The 16,090-nt window shown below is 34.9% G+C and overlaps 2 protein-coding genes across 3 annotated transcripts; both read left to right on the top strand.

The window, feature by feature from the left end:
* The first annotated feature begins 453 nt into the window (after window positions 1-453).
* On the top strand, window positions 454-8,153 carry LOC127432979 (arrestin-C-like). The gene is made up of 16 exons (XM_051684536.1): window positions 454-532; window positions 1,856-1,896; window positions 3,414-3,444; window positions 3,594-3,654; window positions 3,743-3,787; window positions 3,951-4,144; window positions 4,591-4,650; window positions 4,733-4,809; window positions 4,931-5,066; window positions 5,172-5,256; window positions 5,775-5,847; window positions 6,197-6,334; window positions 6,625-6,708; window positions 7,320-7,343; window positions 7,434-7,483; window positions 7,608-8,153. Exons 2-16 carry the CDS (start codon window positions 1,880-1,882, stop codon window positions 7,610-7,612), a joined length of 1,080 nt encoding a protein of 359 aa, XP_051540496.1. The 5' UTR covers window positions 454-532; window positions 1,856-1,879; the 3' UTR covers window positions 7,613-8,153.
* A 2,922-nt stretch (window positions 8,154-11,075) lies between these two features.
* Window positions 11,076-15,024, top strand: LOC127432805 (solute carrier family 35 member F4-like). 2 transcript variants are annotated; one of them, XM_051684228.1, is made up of 6 exons: window positions 11,076-11,300; window positions 11,721-11,937; window positions 12,815-12,940; window positions 13,315-13,507; window positions 13,946-14,035; window positions 14,141-15,024. In XM_051684228.1, the coding sequence occupies exons 1-6, from the start codon at window positions 11,125-11,127 to the stop codon at window positions 14,380-14,382; spliced, it is 1,044 nt and encodes a 347-aa protein (XP_051540188.1). In that variant the 5' UTR covers window positions 11,076-11,124; the 3' UTR covers window positions 14,383-15,024. The 2 variants fall into 2 exon arrangements, with proteins under 2 accessions (XP_051540188.1, XP_051540187.1); XM_051684227.1 differs by having other exon boundaries at window positions 14,135-15,024.
* Window positions 15,025-16,090: the final 1,066 nt, after the last annotated feature.

Raw genomic sequence — 16,090 nt, 5'->3', positions numbered from 1 at the left:
TTAAATAAAAACAATGATACTTCAATCACAGATGAGTAAAGTTTACTTGTAACTAGTTAACTTAAAGTGTAGAATATTGTTTACTCCTAGATCAAGCCCAAATGGCCCAAATGTCACTTTTAAGTCAATGAATTGTGACTCCGACTGACTAAATTCTAAATGGAACACGTAATCTTTTCTCAATCCAAAAAGACAGTGCTATATAATCTGTATTTCTATTTTTTTCATACTTTGACATTGGAAACATTCTAGATAAAACCATTAAAATCTCCCTATCCAGACAAAATCCCCATTTAATTCCCCATTTAATATTTAGAACAACATCATAGCCCTAAATAGCAGGTTAATTGTTTAATTGGATTGCCAGAACGACAGCCGTGTCCAAAACAGAGCAGCAAAAGCCAGTGGATGGGGCAAAGGTCTGAGTATAAAACCCGGTGCCTCTGAGTGTCACCCGCACTCTCTGACTACAACAGATGGGCTGCGGATTAACCAGACAGAGTCAGTAGATTGACATATCTTCAGTGAACAGGTAAGAGCAAAACAGGTTTACATTAGGCTCAGTAATAAAAGTATTCATATTAGAAATTTTCCAAAGGTTGTGTTATCCCAATGAGGAATTGTAACTGTACTGTACACCAGAAGATATATCAGTTTCATTTGTTTTCACCTGTCTTCCTGTGCAGACACCATTAATTACATTTACACTTTTGCGGATTATCACTACGCAGCAGGGGCTAGTCAAATTTCATTTAGCCTACGTATGTGACCGATGATTGGTTGCTTTAAGATTTTCTCTCTGTGAAGACTTACTCAATCAACTAAATTGATGTTTGACAGGGATAAGCAGCAGTGCATTAGGAACCACATGCTGCGCATTCAAGCATGGGGTTTACATTGGACAGAAGCATATATAGATTGGTAAAATGTCTTGTTTTTGTTTTTTAAAGAAAGAAGACAGTGCACGGAAAATTTTAAAACCAAGAAAAGTTCAATAATCATCTGTTTTTGAAATGTCTCCAAATTGCTCTTTTTCTTTCAGATGGCAAGTTACATTGTAATAAGTGTTATCCTGCAATTGTTACCTTAACAATCAATTTCTACTTAATCTAACCCTTAAAAACATTTGTGTGTGTGTGTGTGTGTGTGTGTGTGTGTGTGTGTTACCAGGCATTTCAAATAATATTTTGAGTTGAAAGAAATCAGCTAATTTATATATATAAAAAAATTAAAAAATAAATACAAATTATTATAGTGTGTGCCCAATAAATTGCAAATTATGCTATGCAAAGCCTTTTAGATATTTTTAATGTTTGTTATTTGTTGTTGAAATATTATACTGTGCACAATATTTGCATGATCTCTTTCTGTTTTCAGTCCATCAGTTTCAGTCAAAACATGTTCCTAGTTGAATGTAAGAAAAACCTTAAAGCCTGGTTAAGTTTGCATATTTAGAGAGGTTTACAGCAGAGCATCTGAGTCCATTGGATGAGCAATGCCGTACAGGTTTATCTCTGTGCCAAGATTTGGCTCAGGGAAAAATAAGAATGATACTGTAATCTCATTGGATGAGTTTATCACTACATTCAAACACTCATATACATATTATGTAATAAACATACACACAGGCACAAAAGAGTGTGGACAGACACACAATGTCACATGATGCATGCATTTACAGTAGAGATGCATCCACATAAACACAAAAACACACACACACACACTGTGGGAGAGTTACATTAAGATATCACCTTGACAACAAGCTGCACATCAATTTAAAGACCATCAAATTTACCAGTTGTTTCCAGATTTATCACTATTCACAAAATCCACTTTTCTATTTAATTCATTTCAGAGAGAGAAAAAAAAACCTTGAACGATGGCAGACACATCAAAGTAAGTGTTATTTCCCATTTACTCTCACCTTTAAGAACTGTTCTACTGCTCACATACAGACAAACAAAACAATGTTGTAGAGTCTGTTTATTGTTTTTTGAATCTCTAATTAAACTTTTTATTTTCTTGCGACACTTTTTGTTGAAAAAAAAACCCAATTTCTTTTTTATTCTTTCTTTGATTTTATGATTTTGTTCTACTAACCCTTAAAATTACTTTTCCTGATGTCAAGCAATGTGTTCGGGTTGATAATGATGTATTCAGTCATAATGGTAACACTTTACAATAAGGTTCCATTTGTTAACATGAGTTAACAACAATAGTTAACATGAACTAACAATGAACAATACTTTTACAGCATTTATTAATCTTAGTTAATGTTAATTTCAACATATACTGATACATTTTTAAAATCAAAAGTTGTATTTATTAGCACAAGTTAATGCACTACGAACTAACAACGAACAATTTTATTTTTATTAACTAACATTAATTAAGGATTAATTAATGCTGAAAAAAATAGATTGTTAATTGTTTGTTCATGATACCTAATGCATTAACTAATGTTAACGAATATAACTTATTGTAAAGTGTTACCATCATAATATATAGTATTTTTGACTAAATAACTGAATGAATAAATGCAGCTAATTTAGTTGTTACCACATGAAGCAAACTAAGTTACCAAACAAATTGTGTTGCAGTGTATCTTTTTTGTCTCTTGTTATAGTTATTTCTGTAAATACAGACCAATCATGTTTTGTCCAAGCAAGGACAGTATGTTGCATACCTAAATAAATCCAATCCAAATGTGAGAAAACTTCTAAAATGTCCAGTTCATCAGTAGACCAGTCATTATGGTAGTTTAGAAGCAGAACATATTTAAAAACAATTAACTTAGTCCTATGTCAGCATGTTCTGCAAACTTCAGAAGTTTACAATAGAATTTACTAAGTGGGAACATTCAGAGAAGTCCAACCTCATAAGCCTGCAGTCACAATCAATTACCAGGCATCCCCTTTGGAGTAAACACAAGCTGTCTCCATTCAAGGAGCCTGGATTAGAAGCACAGGGTAGCCCAGGGTGGCCCAGGGCTCAGCTTTGAAGTGTCTTAAAATACTAAGCTTAAACAATGTGATGAATGCTCGGTGGCAAGAAGGTCACACCTGCAAATGTCAAATAATGTGCCTTAGGTAAATGTGCCTTAAGAGGTTAATACCCCTGGTAGGGCTAATAAGACAAGTGACCCTATCTGACTCCTCTCTGACACCTTCTGCAACATATATATATAGTTGGGCTTTACAGATAATGGGATTCATTTTGGTAACACTAACTTGACTACAAGCACACAATAATACTAATTGTTTAAATACAAAGTGTATTTAAACCCATGCTTTCTACATGGTTGCTATGCAAATGCCTAAACAGTATGCCATCTACCATATATCTCACTATTTTTTTTCAAATTTCCCTTTTTTCTTCTTCTTCTTCTTCTTCTTCTTCTTCTTTCAATCCAGAGTTTATAAAAAGACTAGTGGAAATGGCCAGGTATGAATGAAACTCATGCTTGCTGATATTTTCTGTTTCGTCACTTATTTCTCAAACTATTCTTGTTCATGCTTGCTTGAATTTCCATACAACATTATGTGGAAACCCATGGGTTTAAACCACTGCTTATGACTCTTCTTACTCAACAGCTCACTCTTTATCTGGGGAAGAGAGACTTTGTTGACCATGTTGACACTGTGGAGCCTGTTGGTGAGAATCTGTCAGCATTTCACACTGGTAAACAAACAAAAGGGTTGGCTGTATTATCCAATTTAAATGTTTTCTATATTTTGAACAGAGGGTGTGTTGAAAATTGACCCTGCAGACCTGGGGGACAGAAAAGGTATTGTTGTATTGTTTTTAATGAAAGAAAAACAATATTTCAACACATTACATTTATTCATTTATTTTCCATGGGGAAAAAACAAAAAGATGTAAACTGTAGGTAAACTGTAAATTGGTGGATTAATGGAAATCTGGAATCTATAATGGATCTTCCTCTGCAGTCTGGATTCAGTTGGCATGTGCCTTCCGGTATGGTCGCGATGACCTCGACGTGATTGGGCTCTCCTTCAGAAAAGACATCTGGATTCAGCACATACAGTTGTATCCTGATGCAGGCCACAAACCCACCTTGACAGACATGCACGATACTCTCCTAAAGAAAGCCGGAGAGCAGGGTCATGCCTTCACTTTTAATGTAAGTCCTGTGCCAGTATTAACAGTGAGTAAGGCAGTACAATAAAACATAGAATTATTTATTTTTAACACACTTCTAAAAATGAAAATTAATTGCATGAATTTACATTTTATATATATATATATATATATATATATATATATATATATATATATATACTGTATATATATACTGTATATATACATACATATATACTGTATATATACAGTATATATGGGATCGTTCAAACTCGAATCACCCATTTAAGAAACACAGCTAAAAAAAAGAAATTATTTGAATGACTTTAAAAATATATGTAAATTTAATGTGATCAAATGTCAATGTCCTGTACCTATATATATATATATATATATATATATATATATATACATAATGTCACAAAATAATCTGCATTGAACTCCCAAGGTTTTAAAGTGAAATACACTGGTGTCTTTCCATTGTTTCAGATTCCAACCAACCTCCCCTGCTCCGTCACCCTACAACCTGGCGAAGATGACAAAGGAAAGGTGAGATAAATAAGACAGTAAGAAATGATCTTTAAATAGAAATGCATTGGATGGAACCTGCTAATGTCTCTCGGTTCTGCAGGCTTGTGGTGTTGACTTTGAGGTCAAAGCTTACTTGGCCAAATCAGCTGATGACCCCGATGAGAAAATTGACAAGAAGTGAGTGTGTTATTGGCTCTGATCTTTAGTTTTGTACATTGCATTCCTGTTAGCTTGCATGTATATTACAATCATTTACAGAATTCTTACATGTCATTTTTTATTTCCTCTCGCTCCAAAGGGATACCTGCCGCCTTGTCATTCGTAAAATCCAGTTTGCTCCTGATAGCACAGGATCGGGTCAGAAGGCAGAAATCTGCAAGAGCTTCATGATGTCTGATAAGCCTGTTTTTCTGGAGGCCTCTCTGGAAAAGGATGTAGGTTAATTTCTGAGGCACTGTATGCTTTCAACAATTTTGCCTGGATTTCCCAAGTCAGACGTCCAGTATGTAACTTATGTGTCATTTTCCTTTCAATGGCAGATCTACTACCATGGCGATCCCATCCCTATTAAAGTTAAGGTCAAGAACGAGACCAACAAAGTTGTGAAGAAAATAAAGATTACAAGTGAGATAGATCCAAAGCAATTTCAAACAATTCACAACTACTGTAGATATTGTATATGGGTTGTTGACATTACATGTCATAGTTTCAGCAGTATCCTTCAGTGTGCAATTTAATTCATCTAAATTCATCCAAAATATAATAAATTATAGAATTATATAATAAAATATAAATATAAATATTTTAAATGAATGCTTTTCCAATTCTTATAAGTTATGTGTGCAGTTTGTATGACCTCATATTAATTTAGAGACAACTCCAAATATTTGTACTTTTAAGAATTAATTTTCCATACAACCTAAAAATGAAACAAAGCAACAACAACAACAAAAAAAAGCTTCTAAAGAAATGATGACTAGTTACTAGACCTAACCCAAGATATTAACTTTCACCTGTACAGACATGTCAGTTTTGTCCTAACATCTTGATGTTGAATACAGAAAGGTTCATGGACATGTTAGTCAATATCAGCTACCCATATGCAGTATTTAATTGTATATTTTCCTCTGATATTCACACAGTTGACCAAACCACAGATGTCGTTCTCTACTCAGCCGACAAATACACCAAGAATGTGCTGTGTGAAGAATTTGGGTGAGTATTATTTTCTTCGACAGTGATAAACATACCAATGCTGCAAGTATGTTAAAAGCAGAGATCACCCAAAAAAATTCTGTCACCATTTACTCATCCTCGTGTTGTTCCAAACCTTTCTGAGTTTCTTTCTTCCGTGGAAAAAAAAAAAGAAAGAAAAGGAGATTTTAGGCAGAATGTTAACCTCAGTCACCACTCACTTTCATTGCATCTTTTCCATACAATGAAAGTGAATGGTGACTGAGAGGTATTCTGTCTAATTATTTATGTGGTATGAGTGTCATTTTGGGAACTATCCCTTTAATCAGTCTGGTGAAAGTGCTCTAAATGATTAGAATACCATCTACAGGGAAACAGTAGAAGCCAATGCAACCTATGAAAAATCCCTCACAATCACTCCTTTGCTGGCAAACAACAAGGAGAAACGTGGCCTGGCGCTGGATGGCAGGCTTAAAGACGAGGACACCAATTTGGCTTCCACCACTATGTGAGTGTTTATTTCAGCTTCATACAATGCAATAACTTTATCCTCATGTGCTCAGCAACTTATTCATGAAGTGTGTGTAATGTGTGTAACATGTAAGGTAACCATGAGTGTATATGAATGACCTTTCCAGACCATGCTCATGTGCAGTAGATACACAGTACATTGACCATTCAAAATCTTTATATTTTAGCTACTTCTCAATGCAACAATTGGCAACTTATTTCTACAACTAGTTGTCTCATAAACATAAAATCACACTGCCTATGACTACTTTTCCATCCCTTCTTCAGAATAAGGGGAGGTGTGGATAAGGAGATTTTGGGAATCCTGGTGTCCTACAAGATCAAAGTTAACCTAATGGTTTCGGGTGGAGGGTAAGGGTTCCTTTCTAAATCAAAGAGCACTGCTCTGTCCACCTTGTTCTTACAGGGATAGTTCTCCCAAAAACAAAAGTTCTGTCATCATTCACTCACCCTCATGTCATTCCAGACCAATATGACTCACTATCTTTGGTGGAAAACAAAAGGAGATGTTAGGCACAAATTAATGTTAGCCTCAGTCACTTTTCACTTTCGTTGCATCTTTTTTCTATACAATGAAAGTGAACAGTGACTGGGGCTAACATTCTGTCTAATCTCCATTTGTGTAACACTGAAGAATGAAAGTCATATGGGTTTGGAACAACATGAAGGTGAATAAATGATGACATTTTGGGGTAAACTGTTCAAGTAACTGGCTGTTTCTGCAGCATGCTACCATAGCATAACACATTACAGCGATTTGAAACGGTATTATGAGTAGTGAGACAAAAGCAATATTAATAATTAATATTCCAATTAATATTTCATTTTAAGCTTATAATATACCAGCTCATGCTAAGCTTGTAATAATACATAATTACATTTTAAATTCTTGAAATACAGTATACTGACCTACTACTGCATCTAAATCTGTGTTGTGCCTCCTTTTTTTTTTTTCTTTGCAGTATGTTGGGAGGCCTGACAGCAAGGTAAATTCAAAATAATTAAAACAAAACACTTAAAATGCATTACAGGAAATCATTATTTGCATGAATCTAACCTGTACTTTTCCCTTTCAGTGATGTCACAGTAGAGCTGCCTCTGACCCTGATGCACCCTAAACCCAAAGGTAAACAAATATATTATGATTTTTTTCTCACTGTTATTCTCATGATGCACGGCAAGTTGACAATGGCAGTATAATGATCAAAGGTCTAACTCTCCCTCTCTCTTTTCCACACTGATTATAACAGATTGAATGCCCTTACAAGACAGATGTTACCCTTGAATACATTCCCTCAGCACTTTCACAGAGACACCAGAAGAAAATGTTGCATGGCTCCCCATGAAGCAAAGGAGTATCAGAGACTATAAGGAATACCTTACAACAATCATAGAAAACACATAAGTATGAGTTAGCAAAGTAGAGCAAGAATAACAGTTTTAAGCATAATCTTAACCTTAAGATATATATGTGGGGTGAAAGGTTGCTTTGAGGTTCTCAGTCCAGGAATAACATACCACTTCTCTGAGAGAGTGCTTCCCAAGGGTTGTAATCTTATCCGTAAATTAACCAATAGGTCACAAAAAGTGTGTCTGAGTGATGCATTTCAAAATGTATGGAGGTTAATCACCTCATTATGTATGTCTGTGTTTACTCGTCTAGCCTAGTATCTAGAGTCTTTTAAACCAGCATATTTAAAACACAGCAACGTGACTTTCCAGTAATGTTTTTCTTTCCATGTTTGGAATTTTTGACTCTTGAGTTATTGTACCAAATAAAATACCTCTTAAACCTCTTTTTGTACATTTGTGTTTACATTAATTGCTAGAAATGATCAAACATGAATATATTTAAACTTTAGAGAATTTCAAAGAGAACTTGCAGCTGTCCATGGTCCTGAGCACAACACTGGAACTGATGAAAACAGGACAGTTGCAAACCACTGTTGTTTTATGATTTTTAGACACACTAAAACTTTGTTTTGTCAGAGCCTAAATTTTCAGAGTTAAAACTTTCTGCAAATTCTTGGTTAATGAAAAAAAAAGTTTTAAGTTGCTCAGCACCTAGTGTAATGCAAGCCAGTGTTCCAGTACTGTATTTTTGTGTGCATTTTGAAGGTTAACATTTTATTTTAGTGTAAAGCCAACCAAAATCCTTTAATTAACACTTTATGTTTAAGAAAACAATAAATTCCTCTGGCTTGAGTAAGTTAGACCAACAGTGTTAGTTTGGGCTGCCACAACTAGTATTACATATTTCCCAGGCCTTTATTTAGTTCTCTGTAATTACAAGAAGCTCTTTATATTTATGGGCTTACTGTTTTTGGTGACCAAGACTCCAGTGCAATATTTAGTCAAAGTAAAGAGTCATCAACGGTGTCTGGATTCTTAACTAACTCTTGAAGGTCAAAGTTTGTAATTAGCTGTTAAGATTATGAGTAGAGATGGATAACTACATTCACATGTGTAGTTACAATGTCTGTGGGATTATTTCATTATTTTATTGGCAACAGCTTACAATAAGGGTGTATAATTTCACATCAGTCAACACAATATTTAACAAAAACTAACAATGAACAATACTTTTGGAGAATTTATCAATCTTGGTTAATACTAATTACTCACTCATTCTTGAGATAAGGGACAAAACATGCCTACCATACAAAAGTCATCTTTATGTTAAAAATCAAGAAATTCATAATAATAAAATACTGGAAAAGTTCAGTCTAAAGGAAATGTGTATCTTCCGGGCATTCATTACTTATATTTTTAAATCATTTCTTTAGAAATTTTAAAAATGCATGCTTTATACTTGGAAGCACATGTAACTTAACCTGTCCTCAGCTAGAGGTCACAATGTTAAACTGCCAAAAAAACAAAGTTTTTAAAAATGCAACAAATTTATAAATATACTGTAAATATCAAATGAAAGGTAGGCATCTGTAAGATATCAAACAATACATAAAGTAAACTTTAAATTATACTGTATTTTCCATAAAAAATGGCCTATCAAAGTTGTGTTCTCACTTTGCGTCAGCTCCGTCAGATTTTTTATAATCCTGAATAAATCAGACAATGTCATGGTCAGCTATAACTATGAGTACCCCTTTCCCACTTCCTGCTCATGGTGGATGCAACAGTAGGACTCGTGGTCTGGTAAGTTTCATATTTTAAACAAACAATGTTTAAGTCTGTGCGGTCACAGCTTCAACATGTCAACTCCGTCATTCCCATTATGATCATTTCTGTTAGAATTGTGGGATAAATTTTGGCATTTTAGTTTAGGTTATAGAGGCAGCTTTAACTGAGGAACAAAAATGGCTCCAGTGTACAACACATGGTTAAGATGAAAAAAATATTCAATTTTGTCAACAGATTTTTTTTATTTTTTATAAATTGTATATTATCACTTAACTCCTTTACTGAACACCATTATTAGATCATTAAAGACTTTACACTCTTGTTGGGTGGATCAAATTAAAATGGCATGCTTTTTAGTTTGTCTGATGGAGTTGACACAAATGACAGATGTAAGTTATAAAGTTAATAATTGTCAATTAAAAAAAAAAAGAAAGTGTTTTTATAAAAACCTGTTCCCTTACATGGTTCGTTATCTGACACCTTTATCTACAAATATATCCATTTCAAATTAATTTAGTATTAAAAAAATAAAAACATGTTTTGTCTCTTATCTCAAGGATCAGTGTACTTACTAATATATTTTTACACTAAAGGTTGTATACATTAACATTAGTAAATGCATTATGAACTAACATCATCAATCAATGAAAAATAGTATTTTGATCAACTAATAAATGCTGGGAAAATGTATTGTTTGTTGTTCTTTCATGAAACCCAATGCATTTTCTAATGTTAACGAATAAAACCTTTTATTGTAAAGTGTTACCTTTATTAGTACACTAAAACTAGCAATGCAAAACTGCACTTTTCTTGCTTGGGATTTGTTTTAACTGTGTGGTATCCACACAAAATAAAAAAACAAACTTGCACTTACACTTACTGTAATTTAACAGCATTGAGTGAATGAGGCTGTCAAAGCTTAGATTTTGAATCACAGGTAGATCTGTAGTAATCTGCACTTAGGATATCTGAGCATGTGTGTTTACTTGAAGCATATGACTGGTATGAGCTCACTGAGATAGGTTCAGAACCCTGACCCAAGGGTTAGGGGTCTTTAGAGAGCACAACAAGCAATGAACAAACTCTCAGCCAAGATATCTCCTGCCTCCGGACCCTTACCTGTCACACTCCATCTGCCCACTCCATCAGGTAATTGTTTTTCAATCATTATTTATCCTCTTTTCAGTTCTTTCTTTCAGTTTCTTTTCTATTTAAAGGGAACGTTCACCCAAAAATGAATATTCCTTCATCATTTACCCTCATGTTGTAATACAGGTTTTGAACAACATGAGGATGAGTAAATGACAGCTAAATTATCCGTTTTGGATGAACTATCCCTTAAAAACTATCCAGCTGTTTGGAACTTTGTTATTGCTTAGTTATTGGTATAAAAATAAGAAAACTGTAGCCTATACGTTGCAAAAAGTGGCAATTGTGTTACTTTAAATTTCTTGTCTTTCTTTGTTCCTACTAGCCAATGAGAAGGATCTTCAGGCAGGAAAGACCTTAGCCCAAAATGTATTTCAGGATGAATCGGATACAAAACAACCCTCAAAACGCTGCTGCGCTCGATGCCCTTTCCGTGCTCTATGGAGAGTGTCATGTGGGATCATTTTAGGGGCTTGTATGGCCGTGTCCTGGGCGTGGGGTACTCACAGTGCTAAAGAGACTCTGACAAGACATCCAACCCCATTCTTCATCATTTGGTTCTGTAGCATCTGGAATATTCTCTTTTTTCCACTCTACTATCTGTGTCATCTACTCACAGAGAAACAGAAACAGTTGCCAACCACCGAGTTAAGGTAAGAAAAACCAGTTGAGAATACAGGAACTGCATTTTTAAACGCTGGATTGTTTCATATGATCTTTGACATGCTCATATCAAAATACAGTTTGGCAATCCGAAAAACCCCAGTTATTAGCTGTCTAATTGTTTTCTTTGAATATTAATTTGCTTTAAGCAAATGTTTAATGGTTTATGGCTAACTAAACATTATTGTGCATATAACTTTATATAACTTAATGTTCCAAAAAGCTGTTTAGTGAAAGCTGCTTTCAATCCCTAATCCTCCCAGCTTGTGGTAGAGCTAAACAAATAACCACTTTTCATTAATGAATCTATGCTAGGCCAATAGCCCTTTATCAGTGCAAAGTAATAACTTCTACTGGCTTGCAAATATATATACATATATATACTTTTTTTGTCCTCTTTTTACATTCAGAAAGTGTAGCCGGTTCCTTGGTGAAGATTTGACTGTGAGGGTGCTTCTGAGAGTAGCAGCTCCATTCTCTGTGCTTTGGAGTTTATCTGGTTACTTGTATTTGCTGGCACTTTGCCGCATCTCTAAAGTGGATGTAAGTGCCATTCTCTGCTGCAGTCAGGCTTTTATTTTCCTGCTTTCATGGATCGGACTCAAGGATCGCTTCATGGGTGTCAGGGTGAGCAATCAAGCAATAACTTCAAACAGCATTAAAGGGATAGTTCACCCAAAAATTTAAATTCTCTCATCATTTACTCACCCTCATGCCATCCAAGTTGACTGTCTTTCTTTTGCTGAACACAAATGAAGATTTTTAGAAGAACATTTCAGCTTTGTCGTTCTATTCAATGCAAGTGAAATGTGGCGAAAACTTTGAAGCTCAAAAAAGACCTAACGGTAGCATAAAAGCAATCAAAATGACTCCAGTGGTTTAATCCATGACTTCAGAAGTGATATGATAGGTGTGGGTGAGAAAAAGATTAATATTAAAGTATTTTTTAACTATAAATGTCCACTTTCACGTCCACATTCTTCTTCTTTTGTTTTTGCCAATTCACATTCTCCATGCCTACTGGGCAGGGAGGAGAAATTATAGTAAAAAAAAAAGGTTTTAAATATTGATCTGTTTCACCTACACACCTATAATATCACTTCAGAAGAAATGGATTAAACCACTAGAGTTGTAGGAATTACTTTTATGCTAGCTTTATGTGCGTTTTGGAGCTTCAAAGTTCTAGCCACCATTCACTTGCTTTGTATGGACCTACAGAGCTGAAATATTCTTCTAAAAACCTTAATTTGTGTTCAGCAGAATTACGAAAGTCATACACATCTGGGACTGCATGAGGGTCAGTAAATGATGAGAGAATTATCATTTTTCGTTGAACTATTCCTTTAAATAGTGTTGTGTTGTGATTGTCAAATACAAAGTTACATATGGATGTTATATTATATTATTGTATTTTATCGACTTTTATCTTTTCCTTCCACCAATTTTGTCCATTGAAGGCAGTCTTGAATCAGTCACTTTTTGCCTTTATCTGCTTTCCATTCAGATAGTGGCTGCCATCCTTTCCATCACTGGCATTGTTATGATGGCTTATGCGGATGGTTTCCATAGCGACTCGATCACAGGAGTGGCACTGGGAGTTGGCTCAGCTTCAACCTCTGCTTTTTTCAAGGTCAGCACAATTCTTGTGTCATTTATCATGTTTCGATTGTTCAGACAGGAAAGACTAGCTCATGTCCTTCTGACCTTGCCATATTTATACAATTCTGAGATCAGTTCCACTTTTGATTCATTACTATACAAAAGCAGCACTGTCCCAGATTATGTACTTCAGCTGCTCATTCTATAAATATAACAAACTAATGTACAGTATATTTCACCTTCGAGTAGCATGTAGATTTCAGTAAATTGCCCTCAGTATTCAGTAAGTACCAGAATATCATTGATTTGCTTTGGTTATGGGACTCTTTTTAAGCTGTATGTTTGTAGAACTTTATAACAAATGGTTTTTCCACGGATCTCATAATTTGTGGCTTCATGTCTCAGGTGCTTTTCAGAAAGTGTGTAGGGAATGTCCAGCCGGGCCCTGCCAGTGTGTTGCTATCCTGTGTGGGTCTGTGTAGCTTTGTCCTACACTCCTGGGTGTGTGTATTGCTTTATTTCACTCATGTGGAATACTGGCCTCCTTCTCAGCACATTCCCTGGGATAAACTCTGTGTCATGGCTTCTCTACTGCTTGGTATTTTACTCTTTTGTTTAGGTTTATCACTATACAGTTATGTATTATAATATTGATTGCGCACAATAAATGTTTGTGAGTTTTGAAGACTTGAAAATTAAGGCTTCCTGTCCTCTGTATTTTAGATTATGATCTATGATTATATAATCTTATGATTTAGATTATGTGTATGCATCCAAAAACATAGACAGCTGACTTGCTGCCTTATCAGTTAATGGCTTAACTGACAGTGTTTTTGAATGAATGGAATTTTTAAAGAAACTGGTCTCAGAACAGTTTGAAAATAACTTTATTTTCATCCTACCTCCATATACAGCCTCCGGATGCAGTCATATATTTCAAGTCTTCTTAGGCCACAGTGTTGTAGTAGAACAGGTTACATTTTTTATTTGACACATTATATGTTTATAACTCATTTCCGTCCTGTTTTCTCTTAAGTTTTCAATGTACTGGTCAATTTGGGAAGAATGTTTACGTATCCCAGTCTAATTTCATTGGGAATTCTCTTGACCATTCCAGCAAGTGCAGGTATGTATTTATTAATGGTAAGTGGACATACAGATACAGAAGCTTTATTATGGACTTTGACCCCCTAAGCAATTTTCCTCTGTTCTTCTCACCTGTAAGCTGTAGATACATTTTTGACTGTAGCTTTGCAAATCAGCCATGTGCGAGTGGCAGCAGCCAGCATCATTTCAGCAGGATATCTCATGCTGCAGCTCCCAGAGAACTGGGACGAGAGCAGTCTGCGCTGGCTCAGCGCACTGTGGCATGGAAACTGGAGAGAGGACAGTATAGTTGGAGAGGAGACTGTGGTGGAGTCTGGCGGCACTGCACGAGCAAAACCAAAACCAGCTGTAGTGGCATTCACCTAAGCCTTTTATAAGCCAGATTAATTTGTATTGAATGTTGTTGTTATATTATTCCGATAAACTCTGTTGTGAGTTTCTGTAATTTTAAATTACAAAGTTTTTTTCCTGGGCTAATCATTGAACATGTGGTAGATACTGAAAATAGATTGTAATAATAAAGGCGAAACATGTTTTCTTTATAATAATTAGTTTGACATAGTTTGACCAACTCATTAAGACTATAAATTTCTACATAACCCATGAATAATTAATGTTTATGGAAATTATATAAAAGGCAATAAAATTTGTAAATCTTTCCATAAAGCGTAGGAGGTTTCATTTAAGCTACATTTATCACGGTATATCATTAAATATCTGGAGAGGAAAATGTTTTTCTTGCATAGAAATAACCATACATTTAGTAATAGGCCTACTTCCCAACTAACAATTTTTGCTTCCCAGAACAGAGATTTAAGGTTCTTTTTTAATGGAAATATAATGTTTGTATAAATGAAAATATTGTGGGTTAAAAACAAGTTAAGCTCTGTTGACACCATTTGTGGCATAATGGCGATTACCGCATAAATTAATTTTGACTAGTCCCTCCTTTTCTTAAAAAAGAGAGCAAAAATCAAGGTTACAGAGAGGCACTTACAATGAAAGTTAATGGGGACAATACGTAAACGTTAAAATACTCACAGTTTCAAAAGTATATCCACAAGACGTAAACAATATGCATGTTAACATGATTTCAGTGTGATAAAATCAACCTTCTCTTTGTAAAGTCATATCCAATTTTACAACTTCACTGCCATGACGACAAAACATCTAAAATGACTGTATAACGACAATTTAAACAACTTTACAGCTCGAATAATGCATGAGTTTTAACAGAAGAATTAATGTAAGGGCTTTTATAAAATTATAAGCTTCACATTTCTGCCTTTAAACATTCCAAAAATTGGCCCCATTCACTTTCATTGTCAGCGCCTCACTTTAACCTACATTTTGATGTTTTGTTTTTTTGGGATGAGTCGAAATGATTTTTGTGGTAAACAACATCAGGCCACAAATGCTGACGATTGAGCTTAATTTGTACTGAAACTGGATTAATCCTATAAGGTTGTGCATGATGGTTCCCCTAATGTTCCTGTAACATTCCCTTACCCTGATGGCATATCACTCAGGTGTCTAGATGATGTGTGTTTTACATCTGGAAGATGTATTTTTTAGGTTGTTTGCTCATCTGCAATAGGTCTATAAGACGTTTCCCCTCAGATGTCAATAGGACATTCAGCAGATGTCTTTGAGACATTTCTGACTTAGAATGCTTGTAAATCTGATCTTTTTAAGATGTTTAGCAGATGTTAACTAGAATGTGATGCTTTCCAGATGAAAAGATCTAAAACATCTTGGAGATGTACACTGGCAGCCAAAAGTTTGGAGTAATGTATAGATTTTGCTCTTATGAAAATTGGTACTTTTATTCACCAAAGTGGCATTCAACTGATCACAATAGTCAGGACTTTAATAACGTGAAAAATTAATATTATAATTTGAAGAAAAAAAAACTGCTTCAAAGAGTTCTCATCAAAAAATCCTCCATGTGCAGCAATGACAGCTTTGCAGATCCTTGGCATTCTAGCTGTCAGTTTGTCCAGATACTCAGGTGACATTTCACCCCACGCTTCCTGTTGCACTTGCCATAGATGTGGCTGTCTTGTCGGGCACT

The sequence above is a fragment of the Myxocyprinus asiaticus genome, chromosome 42 (assembly GCF_019703515.2).
Source record: "Myxocyprinus asiaticus isolate MX2 ecotype Aquarium Trade chromosome 42, UBuf_Myxa_2, whole genome shotgun sequence".
Taxonomy (NCBI): domain Eukaryota; kingdom Metazoa; phylum Chordata; class Actinopteri; order Cypriniformes; family Catostomidae; genus Myxocyprinus; species Myxocyprinus asiaticus.
The sequence above is the reverse complement of the archived record's forward strand: the minus strand, read 5'-3'. Positions and strand labels throughout refer to the sequence as shown.

What these genes read in the sequence shown, in the direction of transcription:
- LOC127432979 (XM_051684536.1), top strand. An exon ending in GCGAAGATGACAAAGGAAAG is followed by an intron (nt 4,651 to 4,732) that starts GTGAGATAAATA and finishes TCGGTTCTGCAG; the next exon opens with GCTTGTGGTGTTGACTTTGA. An exon ending in TTGGGAGGCCTGACAGCAAG is followed by an intron (nt 7,344 to 7,433) that starts GTAAATTCAAAA and finishes TTTCCCTTTCAG; the next exon opens with TGATGTCACAGTAGAGCTGC.
- LOC127432805 (XM_051684227.1), top strand. Translation starts at nt 11,125, where the DNA reads ATGGCCGTGTCCTGGGCGTGGGGTACTCACAGTGCTAAAGAGACTCTG. An exon ending in TTGCCAACCACCGAGTTAAG is followed by an intron (nt 11,301 to 11,720) that starts GTAAGAAAAACC and finishes TTTTACATTCAG; the next exon opens with AAAGTGTAGCCGGTTCCTTG. An exon ending in GACCATTCCAGCAAGTGCAG is followed by an intron (nt 14,036 to 14,134) that starts GTATGTATTTAT and finishes CTCACCTGTAAG; the next exon opens with CTGTAGATACATTTTTGACT.